The sequence below is a fragment of the Oncorhynchus gorbuscha genome, linkage group LG07, assembly GCF_021184085.1.
Source record: "Oncorhynchus gorbuscha isolate QuinsamMale2020 ecotype Even-year linkage group LG07, OgorEven_v1.0, whole genome shotgun sequence".
Lineage (NCBI taxonomy): Eukaryota > Metazoa > Chordata > Actinopteri > Salmoniformes > Salmonidae > Oncorhynchus > Oncorhynchus gorbuscha.
The window spans coordinates 14,465,230-14,485,697 of NC_060179.1; the positions used below are offsets into that span (position 1 = coordinate 14,465,230).

At 43.6% G+C, this 20,468-nt stretch overlaps 1 protein-coding gene across 5 annotated transcripts in view; it reads right to left on the reverse strand.

Annotated features, from left to right (window-relative positions):
• Window positions 1-20,468, reverse strand: part of LOC124039503 (protein AF-10-like) — a 98,849-nt gene that overhangs the window by 70,385 nt on the left and 7,996 nt on the right. The window contains exons 1-4 of one of the 5 annotated variants that reach the window (XM_046355535.1): window positions 19,319-19,378; window positions 11,439-11,518; window positions 10,066-10,134; window positions 6,946-7,000 (exon numbers count right to left, since the gene is read on the reverse strand). Coding sequence is in view for 3 of the 5 variants with exons in the window: in XM_046355531.1 (XP_046211487.1) it covers window positions 6,946-7,000; window positions 11,439-11,518; window positions 19,319-19,481 (298 nt within the window). In the remaining 2 variants the exon portion in view is untranslated. Of the gene's footprint in view, window positions 1-6,945; window positions 7,001-10,065; window positions 10,135-11,438; window positions 11,519-19,318; window positions 19,748-20,468 lie in introns of those variants that run through there. The other 4 variants (XM_046355531.1, XM_046355534.1, XM_046355533.1 and 1 more) reach the window with 4 other exon arrangements.

Genomic DNA, 20,468 nt, shown 5'->3' on the forward strand with positions numbered 1-20,468 from the left:
AAATGTGGCAAAGCAATTAACTTTGTCCTGAACACAAAGTTTGGGTCAAATCCAATAGAACACATTACTGAGTACCACTCTCCATATTTTCAAGCATAGTGTTGGCTGCATCTTGTTATGTGTATGCTTGTAATAGTTCAGAACTGGGGCATTTTTCAGGATAAAATAAGAAACAGGGGCCTCCTAAGTGGCGCAGCGGTCAAAGACACTGCATTGCAGTGCTTGAGGAGTCATTACAGACCCGGGTGTGATCCCAGGCTGTGTCACAACCGGACGTGACCGGGAGTCCCATAGGGTGGCGCACAAATGGCCCAGCGTCGTCCGGGTTAGGGGAGGGTTAGGCCGGGGGGGGCATTGCTTGGCTCATCGCACTCTAGCGACTCCTTTCGATGGGCCGGGCGCCTGCAGGGTGACTTTTGTCGTCAGTTGAACGGTGTTTCCTCCGACACATTGGTGCAGCTAGCTACTGAAGAAACGCAGTTTGGCGGGTCATGTTTCGGAGGACGTATGACTCGACCTTTGCCTCTCCTGAGCCTGTCGGGGAGTTGCAGCGATGAGACAAGATCAACATTGGGGAGAGAAAGGGGGTAAAATACAGAATTTAAAATGTAAAAATTACAGAATGGAGCTAAGCATAGGCAAAATCCTAGAGGAATACCTGGTTCAGTCGGCTTTCCACCAGACACCGAGATGAATTCACCTTCCAGCAGGACAATAACCTAAAACACAAGGTCAAATCTACACTGGAGTTGCTTACCAAGAAGACGTGAATGTTCCTGAGAGGCTGAGTTAGTTTTGAATTAAATCTACTTCAAAATCTATGGTAAGACCTGAAAATGGTTGCCTAGCAATGATCAAGAACCAATTTCACAGAGCTCGAATAATTTTGAAAATAATAATGGGCATATGTTACACAATCCAGTTGTGGAAAGGTCTTAGAGACTCACCCAGAAAGACTCACAGCTGTAGTCGCTGCCAAAGGTGATTGTACAAAGTATTGAATATTTTGAATATTTATGTAAATTACATATTTCATTTTCAATAAACTTAAAAACATTTCTAAAAACTTGTTTCCACATTGTAATTATGGGGTAGTGTGTGTAAATGGGTGAGAAAAAAACAATTTAATCCATTTTGAATTCAGGCTTTAACAAAATGTGGAATAAGTCAAGAGGTATGAATACCTTCTGAAGGCCCTGTACATGACGAATATACACAAGCGGCAATTTAATTACACAAAATTAAGTAACTTAACCCATAGACCGTTAAGCAGGACTGGTCAAATGTATTTACATCAACTGGTATTCCCAACAATGAGTAGGCTAAAAAGCATTATGTGGCAATGGGATTTTTTCCCCAGACAATTGGTCGGTGCCAATTTTATTTATTGGCTCAACAAAACAAACATTTAAAAAAACAGCTATTACCAGTTAACGGAAACCCCAACACACAAAAACACAGTTAAAGATTGCTCTCTGCACTGTACCTCATGTGAAGTTTACCACTTGAAACCAAGCCAGATGTTTACCTAACAGATTAATCCCTGTTTACCTTCTGGCACTGCAGGCAGCAGCCTCACCTAAAAAACACCTGGGACTACTACCGCACGAGAGAGAGCTACAAAAGAGCTAGCAGTAAAACGGTGTGTGATGTTTTGATGTCTCCCCACAGGCCAGGTCACAATCCTACAGCTGTGCCTCTCTCCCACACACACACACCATGTTTACAGTATTCGCTCTGAACTCCTGGTGAACCCAGAGAGGAACCTCCTCAGAGCCCTGTTAACTCCAGCCTGGACCGCCCCCCTCATAAACACACACACACACACACCACACACACACGTAGGGCTGCATAATTCATCTAAATTTAATCGAAATTGCGAGGTTGGCATGTGCAATATCCATGTCTCAAAAGGCTGTAATTTTTTAAAGCCCTATAGTTTACTGTCATCTCTCTCCAGTCTCCCTCCCTCTCGAATGCGGATATTTGCTTTCGACACACACCATGCCCCGCCCCGTCACTCAATCAGGCACAGCTGGCTGTTAGATTCACTCACTCAACCGGAGTCTGCAATGCATGCTTCTGTTAGCTCTAGCCCATGCAGTCAAGAAGCAAGGATGTTGCTTATTCCAGCTTCTTCACATCAATCCACCTGTGTTCTGTATTATACTATAAGTTTGTGTATCTTTATCTACACAAAACGTTGGTTAGTTATCAAGCTTCACATGTGCCTAAAAAAAAAAAAGCCGCTAATGATAATTGCTAACCAGCTAGCTAAGTACATTGAGATAGCAAAGACTATGGAGCTAGGGCTATCCTGCTGCCAGTGGTGGTGCCAATATGTTACTTGTGCCAAGACATGTCCTGAATCAGAGAGAAATAGGTGAAGAATATTCTAAAATCTTTATCTGAATATAACATCTCTTTTCAAAATAAATAAAATGTTATTCATCACATGCGCAGGATACAACGGGTGTAGATTTAACCGTGAAATGCTTGCTTACGAGCCCTTCCCAACAATAGAGTTAAAAAATGATAAGAAAAAGAGTAACACAAAAGGAATAAAATTAACAAGAAAGGAGCTGTATATACAGTTGAAGTCGGAAGTTTACATAAACTAGTTTTAATGACTCCAAAGTGTTTCAACCACACTTTCAACCACTCCACAAATCTCTTGTTAACAAACTATAGTTTTGGCAAGTCGGTTAGGACATCTCCTTTGTGCATGACACAAGTAATTTTTCCAACATCATTTACCAACAGATTATTTCACTTATAATTCACTGTATCACAATTCTATTCAGTCATAAGTTAACTGTGCATTTAAACAGCTTGGAAAATTCCAGAAAATGTCATGGCTTTAGAAGCTTCTGATAGGCTAATTGACATAATTTGAGTCAATTGGAGGTGTACCTGTGGATGTATTTCAAGGCCTACCTTCAAACTCAGTGCCTCTTTACTTGACATCATGGGAAAATCCAAAAGAAATCAGCCAAGACCACAGAAAAAACAATGTAGACCTCCACAAGTCTGGTTCATCCCTGGCAGCAATTCAGAACGCCTGAAGGTGCCTCGTTCATCTGTACAAACAATAGTACGCAAGTATAAACACCATGAGACCACGCAACCGACATACCGCTCAGGAAGGAGACACATTCTGTCTCCTAGAGATGAATGTACTTTGGTGCGAAAAGTGCAAATCAGTCCCAGAACAGCAGCAAAGGATCTTGTGAAGATGCTGGAGGAAACAGATAAAAAAGTATCTATATCCACAGTAAAACAAGTTCTATATCGAAATAACCTGAAAGGCCACTCGGCAAAGAAGAAGCCACTGCTCCAAAACGACCATAAAAAAAGCCAGACTATGGTTTGCAACTGCACATGGGGACTAAGATCATACTTTTTGGAGAAATGTCCTCTGGGCTGATGAAACAAAAATAGAACTGTTTGGCTATAATGACCATCGTTATGTTTGGAGGAAAAAGGGGAGGCTTGCCAGGCGAAGAACACCATGAAGCACAGGGGTGGCAGCATCATGTTGTGGGGGTGCTTTGCTGCAGGAAGGACTGGTGCACTTCACAAAATAGATGGCATCATGAGGTAGGAAAATTATGTGGATATATTCAAGCAACATCTCAAGACATCAGTCAGGAAGTTAAAGCTTGATCGCAAATGGGTCTTCCAAATGGACAATGACCCCAAGCATACTTCCAAAGTTGTGGCAAAATGGCTTAAGGACAATAAAGTCAAGGTATTGAAGTGGCCATCACAAAGCCCTGACCTCAATCCTATAGAAAATTTGTGGGCAGAACTTAAAAAGCGTGTGCGAGCAAGGAGGCCTACAAACCTGAATCAGTTACACCTGCTCTGTCAGGAGGAATGGGCCAAAACTCATAGTGGGAAGCTTGTGGAAGGCTACCCTAAAAGTTTGACCCAAGTTAAACCATTTAAAGGCAATGCTACCAAATACTAATTGAGTGTATGTAAACTTCTGACCCACTAGGAATGTGATTAAAGAAATAAAAAGCTGAAATAATTCTCTCTACTATTTCACATTCTTAAAATAAAGTGGTGATCCTAACTGACCTAAGACAGGGAATTTTTACTAGGACTAAATGTCAGGAATTGTGAAAAACTGAGTTGAAATGTATTTGGCTAAGGTGTATGCAAACTTCCAACTTCAACTGTAGCTATATAAAGTATTTTAGGTAGATATGTACAAGAAGGCAGGGTAAAGTAGCTGAGCATCAGGATAGATTAGAGAAACAAAGAAGAGTAGCAGAAGCATCTGCATGTTAAAGTGTAGGTGTGTGTCTTGTGTCGTATGCTTGTTGTTGGTAGGCGTACGTGTGTGTGCATATGTAGTGAAGTGTATGTGTGTGGGTGTCAGTGTAGTGTGTATCTAGTCTTGTGAGTGTGTATTGAGTCAGTGCAAGATAGGGTCAGAGCAGATAGTCCGTGTAACCATTAAATTCCTTATTTAGCAGTCTTATGGCTTGGGGCTAGACGTGATCTTGGAGAGAGCCAATGCTCCGGTACCATTTGCCAGACGGTAGCAGTGAACAGACTATGGTTTTTGGGTGGCTGAAGTCTTTGCCAATTCTTCTGTCCTTCCTCAGACACACCTTATATAGAGGTCCTGGATGGCAGGGAGCTCAGCCGTAATGATGTACTGGGCTGTCCGCACCACCCTGTTGCGCTTTGCGGTCCAGGGTGGTACATTTGCCATATCAAGCGTGGTACATCCAGTCAAGATGCTCTCAATGGTGCAGCTGCAGAACCTCTGGAGGATTGAAGAGCCCATGCCAAATCTTTTCAGCTTCCTGAGGGGGAAGAGGCACTGTCGTGTCCTCTTCACGAATATGCTAGTGTGTGTGGACCATGTTAAGTCCTTAGTGATGTGGACACCAAGGAACTTGAAGCTCTGGACCCACTCCACTACTGCCCCAACGATGTGGATGGGGGCTTACTCTCCCCTCTTTCTGCTATAGCCCACTATCAGCTCCGTGGTCTTACTGATGTTGAAGGATGTTGTCATGGCACTATACTGCAAAGTCTCTGACCTCCTCCGTGGAGGCTGTCTCATCGCCGTCTGTGATTAGGCCTACCACTGTCGTGCCGTCAGCAAACTTGATGGTGGTGTTGGAGTCGTGCTTGGCCACGCAGTTGTGGATGAACAGTGAGTACAGGAGGAGACTAAGCACTCACCCATGAGGTTCTCCCGTGTTGAGGGTGAGAGTGGTGGAGGTGTTGTTGCCTACTCTCACCACATGGGTAATTAGGTTCCCCTGGGAAACACTGACAAACACATTGGCTTCTACCCTGTCACAACTATACTGGCTTTTTCATTCATTGTCATGCCAAACACCAACAATAGAATTAGAATAGCCTACTCATTCCATTTCTATGATTCTAACAGATCAAAATATACTAATATAATGCTATTTGGCTGTACCTACACCAAAACTCCAGTATGTATTCTTTATAGGTTGTTGTCCATTTTCTTTTTAAATAAGGAGCCAATTTGTTTTCCATGACTGAATATTTATTTCCATGGCTGATCAAAACAAATTCTCTCATGGCTCTGTCTTGTCCCTATGCAGCAGACATATGGCGAGCAATATGTTTGGAACATCGAAACGCAATAAAATCACAGTATCAAATCGCAACACATAGAATCGCAATACATATAAATCGGCACCTTAATTAAGCAGGCCAAACATATCCCATTAACCTCTTCTTCCTACCCCCTAATTTTTCGAACATTCTGTTAAAAATCGCGCAACATTTCAGCGCCCTGTTACTCATGCCAGGAATATAGTATATGCATATGATTAGTATGTGCGGATAGAAAACACTCAGACGTTTATAAAACTGGTTAAATCACAGCTGTGACTTTAACAGAACGTGCGTTTCATCGAAAAGTGCAGGAAAATCTGATCACTGAAAGTGGAAAAATATATCCATCCGCCGCTTCAACCCATTGTTATGGGCGAAAGACATTAAATAGGGCTGAGGTTGCAGTACCTACAGCTTCCACACGATGTCAACAGTCTTGTCATTTGCCAATTCTTTGTTTCTTGGTCAAACGAACAAGAGACAGGCTTTTTCTTCAGGTCTCCGACCGGATATTTTGGTTGAGAAATACACGGACGGTATTTCAAGACGGACCCCTATAGAAAACACTTCGTCTCGTGATTAATTTGATCGCTTATTAACGTTTACTAATACCTAAAGTTGCATTACAAAAGTATTTCGAAGTGTTTTGTGAAAGTTTATCGTCGACTTTTTGAATTTTAAAAAATGACGTTACGTTATGAAACGCTATTTTTTTCGGTTTATCACACAGTCTTCATAGATCGATATCTAGGCTATATATGGACCGATTTAATCGAAAAAAAGCCCCAATAGTGATTATGGGACATCTAGGAGTGCCAACAAAGAAGATGGTCAAAGGTAATGAATGTTTTATATTTTATTTGTGCGGTTTGTGTAGCGCCGACTATGCTAATTATTTTGTTTACGTCCCCTGCGGGTCTTTTGGGGTGTTACATGCTATCAGATAATAGCTTCTCATGCTTTCGCCGAAAAGCATTTTAAAAATCTGACTTGTTGCCTGGATTCACAACAAGTGTAGCTTTAATTCTATACCCTGCATGTGTATTTTAATGAACGTTTGAGTTTTAACTAATACTATTAGCATTTAGCGTAGCGCATTTGCATTTCCAGAGCTCTAGATGGGACACCTGCGTGCCAGGTAGGAGCAAGAGGTTAATGAGAAAAGAATCAGCATGGGCTAACCACAGAACCTTGTGGGATGCCAACAGCCCTGTGTGTGTGTGCCAATACTCGATGGGAGTACTCTCGTGAATGACAAGGACAGGTTTTTGCTCCAGCCAAAATCAGTTACACACAACACACCTATCCTAGATAGATGACTCTTACCTCCGTTATCTGTCCTCTTGAGAGCACCATCTTTGTGGGGGCACAGCTCACACCTCTGCAGAGAAAGGAGACAGGAGGGAGACATGAATCTTTAGCAAAACTCTTTACCATACAATTACACACAAAAAGATATACAGTGCCTTCAGAAAGTATTCATAACCCTTGACAAATACCACATTTGGTTGCGTTATAGGCTGAATTCTAATTGGAATAAATCAAACAAATTCTCACCCATCTACACACAATAATGACAAATGACAAAGCGAAAACATGTTTTTAGAAAAAAAATTGAAGTCAGTACATGTTATCACCACCTTTGGTAGCAATTATAGCTGTGAGTCTTTCAGGGTAAGTCTCAAAGACCTTTCCACAACTGGATTGTACAACATTTGCCCATTATTATTTTCAAAATTCTTCAAGCTCTGTCAAATTGGTTGTTGATCATTGCTAGACAACTATTTTCAGGTCTTGCCATAGATTTTCAAGTACATGTTTCATGAGCTAAAATAAAAGATTGCAGAATTTTACCATAAGCACAAAAAGCTTCTCAAATGTTGTTTACATCCCTGTTAGTGTGGACTATAATGTGCAGTTTTGTCACACAACCCAATGCCACAGGTGTTTAAAGTTTTGAGGAAGAGTGCAATTGACATGCTGACTGCAGGAATGTCCACCAGAGCTGTTGCCAGAGAATTTAAATGTTAATTTCTCTACCATAAGCAGCCACCAACATCGTTTTACAGAATTTTGCAGTACGTCCAACCGGCCTCACAACTGCAGACCATGTGTTATCACGTCAGTCCAGGACCTCCACATCCAGCTTATTCACCTGCGGTAATGTGAGACCAGCTACCCAGACAGCTGACAAAACTGTGGGTTTGCACAACCAAAGAATTCCTGTACAACCTGTCAGAAACCGTCTCAGGGAATCTCATCTGGGTGTTCGCTGTCCTCACCGGGGTCTTGACTGGACTGCAGTTCTTAGTCTTAACTGACTTCAGTGGGCAAATGCTTACCTTCGATGGCCACTGGCATGCTGGAGAAGTGTGCACTTCACGGATGAATCCCGGTTTCAACTGTACTGGGCAGATGGCAGATAGCGTGTATGGCGTCGTGTGGGAGAGCGATTTGCTGATGAGTGCCCCATGGTGGCTGTGGGGTTATGGTACGGGCAGGCATAAGCTACGGATAACGAACACAACTGCATTTTATTGATGTCAATTTGAATGCAGAGACAAACCGTGACAAGATCCTGAGGGCCTTGTGTTTCAGCATGATAATGCACAGCCCCATGTCGCAAGAATCTGTACACAATTCCTGTAAACTGAAAATGTCCATGACCTGCCTACTAACCAGACATGTCACCTATTGAGCATGTTTGGAATGCTCTGGATCGATGCGTAAAACAGTGTGTTCCAGTTTCTGCCAATATCCAGCAACTTTGCACAGCCATTGATGAGGAGTGGGACATTCCACAGCCCACAATCAACAGCCTGATCACTCTATGTGAAGGAGATGTGTCACACTGCATGAGGCAAATGCTGGTCAGTATCTGTGACCAGCAGATGCATATCTGTATTCCCAGTCATGTGAAATCCATAGATTAGGGCCTAATGAATTTATTTCATTTGACTGATTTCCTTATATGAACTGTAACTCAGTAAAATCTTTGAAATTGTTGCATGTTGCGTTTATATTTTTGTTCAGTGTAGATTTAAGTCAAAAATGTAACTTGGCCACTCAGGAATTTTTAGATTTTTTTTTACCAATGACCTGCCACTAGCATTAAACAAAGCATGTGTGTCCATGTATGCTGAGGATTCTAACATATACGCATCAGCAACCACTGCTAATGAAGTCACTGAAACCCTTAAAGAGTCGCAGTCTGTTTTGGAATGGGTGGCCAGTAACAAACTGCTCCGGAACATCTCTAAATCTAAGAGCATTGTATTGGGTACTAATCATTCCCTAAGTTCTAGACCTCAGCTGAATCTGGTAATGAATGGTGTGGCTGTTGAACAAGTTGAGGAGACTAAATGACTTAGTGTTAGCTTAGACTGTAAACTGTCAGGGTCAAAAGATATATTCAATGGTTGTAAAAACACACAGACACACAGATATGCCACGAGGAGTGTTTTCACAGTGCCCAGGTCCAGAACAAATTCAAGTAAACATACATCATTATACAGAGACATGAGTGCATGGAACTCCCTTCCATCTTATATACAGTATTATACAGAGACATGAGTTCATGGAACTCCCTTCCATCTTATACACAGTATTATACAGAGACATGAGTTCATGGAACTCCCTTCCATCTTATATACAGTATTATACAGAGACATGAGTTCATGGAACTCCCTTCCATCTTATATACATTATTATACAGACATGAGTGCATGGAACTCCCTTCCATCTTATATACATTATTATACAGACATGAGTGCATGGAACTCCCTTCCATCTTATATACATTATTATACAGACATGAGTGCATGGAACTCCATTCCATCTTATATAGCGCAAGTAAACATGGTTTCAAACATGTTATTTTTTATTAAACCTTTATTTAACTAGGTAAATCAGTTAAGAACAAATTCTTATTGACAATGACGGCCTACCCCGACCAAACCCTAATGATGCCGGGTCAATTATGCATCGCCCTTTGGGACTCCCAATCATGGCCGGTTGTGATACAGCCTGGAATCGAACCAGGGTCTGTAGTGACGCCTCTAGCACTGAGATGCAGTGCCTTTCACTGCTGTGCCACTCGGGAGCCCCAACACCTTACGGCACAACGCCTCTCCCCCATGTGACCTAATTGTTGTGAGTATGTATCGTCAGGTTTGTGTAACTGATTGATGCAGATATGCGTTCGCTCACAGACACGCACGCATGCAAACAAAAAACATGTAGTATGTAAAGTATCGAACCTGTAATGTGTTTTTCGTTATGTGTCGGACGCCAGTGAGACGAACTGTCGCCATTGGCGTCGGCTAATGTCGTTCTTAATAAATCTAATTAGTGCATGGATGCAAACAGTATTTTGGAATATTTGTATTCTGTACAGGTTTCCTTCTTTTCACTCTGTCAATTAGGTTAGTACTGTGGAGTAACTACAATGTTGTTGATCCATCCTCAGTTCTCATATCACAGACATTAAAGCCATTCAAGTCCCCATTGGCCTCCCTGTGGGGTACAGAGATGAGGCAGTCATTCAAAAACCATGCTAAACACTTACTGCACACAGAGTGAGTCCATGAAACTTATTATGGGACTTGTTAATTAAGGACTTTTTAATACTTATTGACTCAAGACATTTCACCTTTTAATTTTTTTATTAATTTGTACAAATTTAAAAATATATATAATTCCACTTTGACATATGGGGTATCGTGTGTGTAGGCCAGTGACAACAAAATCTCAATTTCATCTATTTTAAATTCAGACTAACACAACAAAATCTGAAAAAAGTATAGGGGCGTAAATACCTTCTGAAGGCTCTACATACTATAGATACACGCATGTAATATATAATAATAATAATAATATATGCCATTTAGCGGACGCTTTTATCCAAAGCGACTTACAGTCATGTGTGCATACATTCTACGTATGTGTGGTCCCGGGAATCGAACCCACTACCCTGGCGTTACAAGCGCCATGCTCTACCAACTGAGCTACAGAAGGACCGCCATGCTCTACCAACTGAGCTACAGAAGGACCGCATGTACCCTACTCCCTTTCTCTCATACACACTCTTACACACCCAGTATTTTCAGTAATCACTGATCCAACACTATCAAATAGGTGTAAGTGGCCTTCGATGCCATAGCTCCCACATCCAGCTCTGTCATACTGTGTGGTTACTACTATGAGGAAGGGAGAGCCTAGTTCACCCCAACCTCTCCTAAAACACAAACCCACTATCTGCTGCCCAAAACGGTTTCCCTCTCCCATGCGTGATAGAGCGAGTGTGTTGTGTGTGTATCCCTCCAGTCCTGCCCATTTTACACCAGCTACTCCCACAGGATGCCTACCATCTCTCAGAACAAGAAAGAAGAAAATCCTCTTCCCGACAACTTTTGCCCACACAATATCACAAGCGAGTATGACCGCACTGTTTAACGGTTTCTACAGCCAGGGTGAGGAAAGTACAGGCAGGGATGCTGTTGTTTTCCCTATGAGAAATATACTGTGGGCTTCTTAAGCATGTCTGATGCTGCCATGGCTGGCTGGCTCGGTCAGATCTTGCCACAATGTAACATTTTACACGAATATCCAATTTACTACTTGTTTTGGATCCTTTAATATAAGCACTATACGGTACTGTTTGCTACCAGGAAGTTGCCAATTGTGTTGAATTCATTGAAGTAAGTAGCAGATAGTAATAACACAATGTCCTATAAAGTACCGGCTAAATATTAGCGGAAACTGTAGTATAAAACATATTGCTGAGAATACGGTGTTGAGACTCTATTGGTCAGACTCACCACTCTGGCTGCTCTCTCCTGAGATTCACACTTCCTGCAGAACCAGGGTCCAGTGGGCACCTGCACGATGCCATAGCACGCTGCAGAGAGGACAACACTGGGTTAATACCACACACCACGATGCCATAGCAGCACGCTGCAGAGAGGACGACACTGGGTTAATACCACACACCACGATGCCATAGCACGCTGCAGAGAGGACAACACTGGGTTAATACCACACACCACGATGCCATAGCAGCACGCTGCAGAGAGGACAACACTGGGTTAATACCACACACCACGATGCCATAGCAGCACGCTGCAGAGAGGACGACACTGGGTTAATACCACACACCACGATGCCATAGCAGCACGCTGCAGAGAGGACAACACTGGGTTAATACCACACACCACGATGCCATAGCAGCACGCTGCAGAGAGGACGACACTGGGTTAATACCACACACCACGATGCCATAGCAGCACGCTGCAGAGAGGACGACACTGGGTTAATACCACACACCACGATGCCATAGCAGCACGCTGCAGAGAGGACAACACTGGGTTAATACCACACACCACGATGCCATTGCAGCACGCTGCAGAGAGGACAACACTGGGTTAATACCACACACCACAATGACATAGCAGCACTCTGCAGAGAGGACAACACTGGGTTAATACCACACACCATGATGCCATAGCAGCACGCTGCAGAGAGGACAACACTGGGTTAATACCACACACCACGATGACATAGCAGCACTCTGCAGAGAGGACAACACTGGGTTAATACCACACACCACGATGCCATAGCAGAACGCTGCAGAGAGGACAACACTGGGTTAATACCACACCACGATGCACAGCATGCCATGCAGCAGCACGCTGCAGAGAGGACAACACTGGGTTAATACCACACACCACGATGCCATAGCAGCACGCTGCAGAGAGGACAACACTGGGTTAATACCACACACCACGATGCCATAGCAGCACGCTGCAGAGAGGACAACACTGGGGATTAGCAGCACACGCTGCAGAGAGGACAACACTGGGTTAATACCACACACCACGATGCCATAGCAGCATGCTGCAGAGAGGACAACACTGGGTTAATACCACACACCATGATGCCATAGCAGCACGCTGCAGAGAGGACAACACTGGGTTAATACCACAATGCCATAGCAGCACGCTGCAGAGAGGACAACACTGGGTTAATACCACACACCACGATGCCATAGCAGCACGCTGCAGAGAGGACAACACTGAGTTAATACCACACACCACAATGACATAGCAGCACTCTGCAGAGGACAACACTGGGTTAATACCACACACCATGATGCCATAGCAGCACGCTGCAGAGAGGACAACACTGGGTTAATACCACACACCACGATGCCATAGCAGCACGCTGCAGAGAGGACAACACTGGGTTAATATGCCATAGCAGCATGCTGCGACACTGGGTTAATACCACACACCATGATGCCATAGCAGCACGCTGCAGAGAGGACAACACTGGGTTAATACCACGATGCCATAGCAGCACGCTGCAGAGAGGACAACACTGGGTTAATACCACGATGCCATAGCACGCTGCAGAGAGGACGACACTGGGTTAATACTACACACCACGATGCCATAGCACGCTGCAGAGAGGACAACACTGGGTTAATACCACGATGCCATAGCAGCACACTGCAGAGAGGACAACACTGGGTTAATACCACGATGCCATAGCAGCACGCTGCAGAGAGGACAACACTGGGTTAATACCACGATGCCATAGCAGCACGCTGCAGAGAGGACAACACTGGGTTAATACCACGATGCCATAGCAGCACGCTGCAGAGAGGACAACACTGGGTTAATACCACAATGCCATAGCAGCACGCTGCAGAGAGGACAACACTGGGTTAATACCACGATGCCATAGCAGCACGCTGCAGAGAGGACAACACTGGGTTAATACCACGATGCCATAGCACGCTGCAGAGAGGACGACACTGGGTTAATACCACACACCACGATGCCATAGCACGCTGCAGAGAGGACAACACTGGGTTAATACCACGATGCCATAGCAGCACACTGCAGAGAGGACAACACTGGGTTAATACCACGATGCCATAGCAGCACGCTGCAGAGAGGACAACACTGGGTTAATACCACGATGCCATAGCAGCACGCTGCAGAGAGGACAACACTGGGTTAATACCACGATGCCATAGCAGCACGCTGCAGAGAGGACAACACTGGGTTAATACCACAATGCCATAGCAGCACGCTGCAGAGAGCCTATTTTCAGAGTGCGGTTGTCACATAACCAACATTCTGCTAACGGTATGACACCAGGCCAAGTATCACCAGACCGAGCGGTATCACCGCGGTACAGAGTATCACCGCGGTACAGAGTATCACCGCGGTACAGAGTATCACCGCGGTACAGAGTATCACCGCGGTACAGAGTATCACCGCGGTGCAGAGTATCACCGCGGTGCAGAGTATCACCGCGGTGCAGAGTATCACCGCGGTGCAGAGTAACACCGCGATGCAGAGTAACACCGCGATGCAGAGTAACACCGCGATGCAGAGTAACACCACGATGCAGAGTAACACCACGATGCAGAGTAACACCACGATGCAGAGTAACACCACGATGCAGAGTAACACCACGATGCAGAGTAAAACCACGATGCAGAGTAACACCACGATGCAGAGTAAAACCACGATGCAGAGTAACACCACGATACAGAGTAACACCACGATACAGAAGATCACCGCAATACAGAAGATCACCGCAATACAGAGTAACACCACTTTTACCACTGGGTTTAGTCTAACTTCTATACAGTGGCCACAGAAAGTATTCAAACCCCTTGAATTATTCCACCTTGCTGTGTTACAGCCCGAATTAAAAATGAATTCAATTTATGTTATTTCTCACCCATCTACACACAATACCCCATAATTAAAAAGTTAAAACATATTAGAACATTTTGCTAATTTATTGAAAATGAAATACATAAATATCTCATCTACATAAGTATTCACACCCCTGAGTCAATACATGTTTGAATCACCTAACTTTGCACATCTGGCCAACCTGGATTGCATAATATTTGTACATTATTCTTCCCGAAATGTCCTTAAGCTCTGTCAAGTTGATTGTTGATCATTGCTAGACAGCCATTTTCAAGTCTTGCCATAGATATTCAAGCCAGTATAAGTCAAAACTGTAACTAGGCCACTCTGAACATTCAACGCCGTCTTGGTAAGCAACTCCAGAGTATATTATCTGGCCTTATGTTTTAGGTTATTGTCCTGCTGAAAGGTAAATGCCTCTCTCAGTGTCTGTTGGAAAGCAGACTAAACCAGGATTTCCTCTAGGATTTTGCCTGTGCTTAGCTCTAGATTCGTTTTTTTTTTATCCTAAAAAAACTCCCCAGTCCTTGCCAATGACAAGCATACCCATAACATGATGCAGCCACCACCACGCTTGAAAATATGGAGAGTGGTACTCAGTGATGTGGTGTGTTTGCCCCAAACATAACGCTTTGTATTCAGGATATGAAGTTATTTCTTTGACCATTTTTTGCAGTCTTTTTGCAAACAGGATCCATGTTTTGGAATAAAAAAAATGTATATGCTTCCTTTTTCTCAATCTGTCAATTAGGTTAGTATTGTGGAGTAACTACAATGTTGTTGATCCATCCTCATGTTCTCTCATATTACAGCCATTAAACTATGCAACTGTTTTAAAGTCACCATTGGCCTTATGGTGAAAGCTGAAAAATGAGCGGTTTCCTTCCTCTCTGGCAACCGAGTTAGGAAATATGCCTAACTCATCTTTGTAGTGACTGGGCGTATTGATACCCCTTTTTTATACCACTTTTTCATGATATCTAATTGGTAGGTAGTCTTGTCCCAACATTTACATTACTCTGCAACTCCCGTACGGACGGGAGAGGCGACAGTCGAGAGCCATGCGTCCTCAAACACAACCCCGCCAGGCTACGCTGCTTCTTTACACTTCTCGCTTAACCTGGAAGCCAGCCGCACTAATGTGTCGGAGGAAACACTGCATACTTGATGACCGTGTCAGCGTGCATTGTGCCTGGCCCGCCACAGGAGTCGCGAGAGTGCGACAGGACAAGGACAACCCGACCGGCGAAACCCTCCCCTATCCATCCAAACTTTGGAGCATCTATCCCATTTCAGTTCTCCCATTGCATAGCCAAGGTACCATGTTGTTAGCTAGCCAGCCAGCCAGCCAGGTAACATGACTAAACAAGGTTAGTTTGTTATAGAACCAAAAACTCACAGCCCATGACATGGTTTATACAACTAAATAAAAATATATATTCACACTTCTCTTTTATAACTCAATGGGTGATCGGTATTTTACATATCTTCATGGTTTATCTGGATGACCTATTTCAAGATCAATACAGGGAATAGTGCAAATGGTGCCAGATCTGGCTGACAACTCCAGAGGTGGGTGGACATTGATGAATTGTGTCCTGGTAGGCCGTGCTACAACGGTAAATCACTTGACATGACATGGACATTTTTAATAAAGACATGTTATAGGCAAGAAACATACACATGTATTTTTCAATGGCATGGTACTAGATGACCGTGTTTGATAAAAAAGCTCTTTGCTTTCTGTTTCTAAACATTTTGCCCGGTGCCCTACTGAACATAACCCAGGTGTAGCCTATACACCAAGCTCATGGGAGTATTTCCCCTATATGCACTAAATCATGGTCACTACTGAGTGCGCGAGTCTGAACATGCTGCACTCCAGATACCTCTGCTGTCCTCTCAGATTATCTCACATCTGACTGACTCACGTAATCCACTTTAATTAACAGAGATAATCCACTGACTATAAAACGGGTATTGTTATGCTGTCTATTGTTGGGGACAGGGGGGTCAGTGATTGTTACAATGGCGTCAGTGTGTTGATTAGCTATTGATTCATTCACACATAAACCATATAGGCTGTGTTTAATAACATGTACAAATAGGTGTGTTTAGTTTGTGTGTGTTTTCGGGCGGCAGGGTAGCCTAGTCGTTAGAGCGTTGGACTAGTAACCGAAAGGTTGAAAAATCGAATCCTCGAGCTGACAAGGTAAAAATCTGTCGTACTGCATTTGAACAAGGATTTTAAACCACTGTTCCTAGACCGTCATTGAAAATAAGAACTTGTTCTTAAATGACTTGCCTAGTTAAATAAAGGAAAAATAAAAATAAATTTAATTTAGTCTGTAGTGTCCTTTTCATTATGTGTTGGACCCCAGAAAGACTGACTAGCTGTTGCTAGCTAATGGGGATCCCAATCAGATCTAAATACGTGTATGAAGACATACACTGCTCAAAAAAATAAAGGGAACACTAAAATAACACATCCTAGATCTGAATGAATGAAATATTCTTATTAAATACTTTTTTCTTTACATAGTTGAATGTGCTGACAACAAAATCACACAAAAATTATCAATGGAAATCAAATTTATCAACCCATGGGAGGCCTGGATTTGGAGTCACACTCAAAATTAAAGTGGAAAACCACACTACAGGCTGATCCAACTTTGATGTAATGTCCTTAAAACAAGTCAAAATTAGGCTCAGTAGTGTGTGTGGCCTCCACGTGCCTGTATGACCTCCCTACAAAACCTGGGCATGCTCCTGATGAGGTGGCGGATGGTCTCCTGAGGGATCTCCTCCCAGACCTGGACTAAAGCATCTGCCAACTCCTGGACAGTCTGTGGTGCAACGTGGCGTTGGTGGATGAGCGAGACATGATGTCCAAGATGTGCTCAATTGGATTCAGGTCTGGGGAACGGGCGGGCCAGTCCATAGCATCAATGCCTTCCTCTTGCAGGAACTGCTGACACACTCCAGCCACATGAGGTCTAGCATTGTCTTGCATTAGGAGGAACCCAGGGCCAACCGCACCAGCATATGGTCTCACAAGGGGTCTGAGGATCTCATCTCAGTACCTAATGGCAGTCAGGCTACCTCTGGCGAGCACACGGAAGGCTGTGCGGCCCCCCAAAGAAATGCCACCCCACACCATGACTGACCCACCGCCAAACCGGTCATGCTGGAGGATGTTGCAGGCAGCAGAACATTCTCCACGGCGTCTCCAGACTGTCACGTCTGTCACGTGCTCAGTGTGAACCTGCTTTCATCTGTGAAGAGCACAGGACGCCAGTGGCGAATTTGCCAATCTTGGTGTTCTCTGGCAAATGCCAAACATCCTGCACGGTGTTGGGCTGTAAGCACAACCCCCACCTGTGGACGTCGGGCCCTCATACCACCCTCATGGAGTCTGTTTCTGACCGTTTGAGCAGACACATGCACATTTGTGCCCTGCTGGAGGTCATTTTGCAGGGCTCTGGCAGTGCTCCTCCTGCTCCTCCTTGCACAAAGGCGGATGTAGCGGTCCTGCTGCTGGGTTGTTGCCCTCCTACGGCCTCCTCCACGTCTCTTGATGTACGGGCCTGTCTCCTGGTAGCGCCTCCATGCTCTGGACACTACGCTGACAGACACAGCAAACCTTCTTGCCACAGCTAGCATTGATGTGCCATCCTGGATGAGCTGCACTACCTTAGCCACTTGTGTGGGTTGTAGAGTCTGTCTCATACTACCACTAGAGTGAAAGCACCGCCAGCATTCAAAAGTGACCAAAACATCAGCCAGGAAGCATTGCCTAAATTTTCCACCTGTTGTCTATTCCATTTGCACAACATCATGTGAAATGTATTGTCAATCAGTGTTGCTTCCTAAGTGGACTGTTTGATTTCACAGAAGTGTGATTAACTTGGAGTTACATTGTGTTGTTTAAGTGTTCCCTTTATTTTTTTGAGCAGTGTATATTCAATCACATGACAACGATCAACAATAAAAATACAATTACTAGGCAGTTTCTCTGTCTCACAAAGCCAAAATCACAAATATTGACTGTGTCGACTGGATACCTAGTTCTGATTGTGGCTTTGTCAAAATAATCTGAGTGACGTTGACATTGTTGTTTGGGTCAGTGTGTTGCAGACAAACTTGGTACACAGGTTCATTCTGTCAAACTCAGTAGCTAGCTAACAATATTTTGACAACATACTAGAGCTAGCTAACTACTTCACCGCCTGGTTTACAGAACGTATCTAGCAATACATTGGGAAAATAATGTGATTTGCTTGCAGGATATCATAACGGATAAAAACGTTAGCTAGTGTGGTAAGACAAATTAAGTAACACGTTAACGTTAGCTATAGCTAGTTTGAGCTGTGCAATGCAATTTCAACTAATTGTATAGCCAGGCTACACAGCCAATGATGACAACTACAAAAATCATTCCTGGCAGATTGTAACGGGCTAACGTTCATGTGATGGCCCATTAGCCTTACATGGTAGGTAACGTTACGGTTCGACCAACCGGAATTTGGCAATACTGTACGATCTTCGTTCTCGATTTGACCAAACATGTATCAAACAGTACATATCCGTAGCGGTTAATGGAGCATCACATTAGGCGGTTACAAGCTGCTAGCTATAAAAATACAATCCATCTAGCTAGTTAACGTTAGTTAGCTAGTTACCTTAGCCTTCCTATCTAGTAGGTTTGAAGTTAGCTAACTGGCTAGGTAGGTCAGGGCAAACGCGCAAACAGTCGATTGGATATAACTAGCTAACGTTACAGTAACTAGCTATAACCTTGCCTATTAACTATTATAGTCAGCTAAATTAGTTAGCTTACCTAGCTAACGTTACTAGCTAGCTTCCTGGCAGACCATCAACCGCGCTACCTAGCCTGAGCTAGTTATCGGATGTTCGTCAAGCAAATTCCATGTTTAATGTTTTGAATTTTATCCGGTGTTTACCTTGATGGACTGCAACATTGCAGCCGTGACCGTCACAGTATACTAGAGGGTTTTCTGCCCAGCCTCTCTCGTCTGAGCACACGCAGCAACCTCCAATCATCTCCTTCATATTATTCGCCAAGAAGTCGTTGTCCGCTGCCAGGCACAGCTCGCCGGAGACCATTTACGGAGAAAGTGGACATACGAAGACAACAAAGATGAGCCGAAACCTTTGCAGAATATCCTCATCTACCCAGTGTGACAGCGCTTTAGGTCCCACTTTGTCGAAATATCATGTTTTAGTCGTGTTTACATTCCGTTTTGACACCGTATTTTTCCACGTAAAGAAGGCTACATACATCGCGAGCAAGATGAAGTGGAAGTGCGTCAGCACGCACGGCGCGTGACAAGTCAGAACGGATGGATATGATTTGCTCAGAGAGTGTTGCCAATGTGCACGGCGCCATTTTGGTTCCACATGGCCTTTTAAAACGAAAGTGTTGTGAAGGAAATTGCTTGGAAACTTTGTAACAGTACAATGCGTGGTTGTTACAAATAACGATTGACTATTGGCAACATTGTATACATCAACATGAGGTATTTACAAATATGAATTAAGTTATTATAGCAAAAAACATGAATGAATATTACTCCATTGTTTATGCAGGCCGTTGTTGTCATCTGAGACTTTGTAAATAGCCTTTAGATGTAGCCAAGGTCTATTTAAAGTCATATTTAGAAAACCTAGACATAATTTTGCTCTCAAAGAATATAATGTAATTTATTGCGCATTAGGACATTGTAACTATTGAAATAAATGCTATTTGCATATGAAAATGTCATGGTTCCCCACTCTATAGTAGCCTATGCACATCTGACAGTGTGCCTTTACATTAGGCCTAAATAAAACATAGACTTGTCTGTTTGTGCCACTGTCATTGGCCGCCAATATATTTTCACTCTCTTTTTCCTTTTGTGTGTGTGTGTGTGTGTGTGTGTGTGTGTGTGTGTGTGTGTGTGTGTGTGTGTGTGTGTGTGTGTGTGTGTGTGTGTGTGTGTGTGTGTGTGTGTGTGTGTGTGTGTGTGTGTGTGTGTGTGTGTGTGTGTTGCAAAATGGAGCAAGGAATAGGCCATGTGAGAGAGAAATGTGTGTGGAATTACTCTGGCTTTC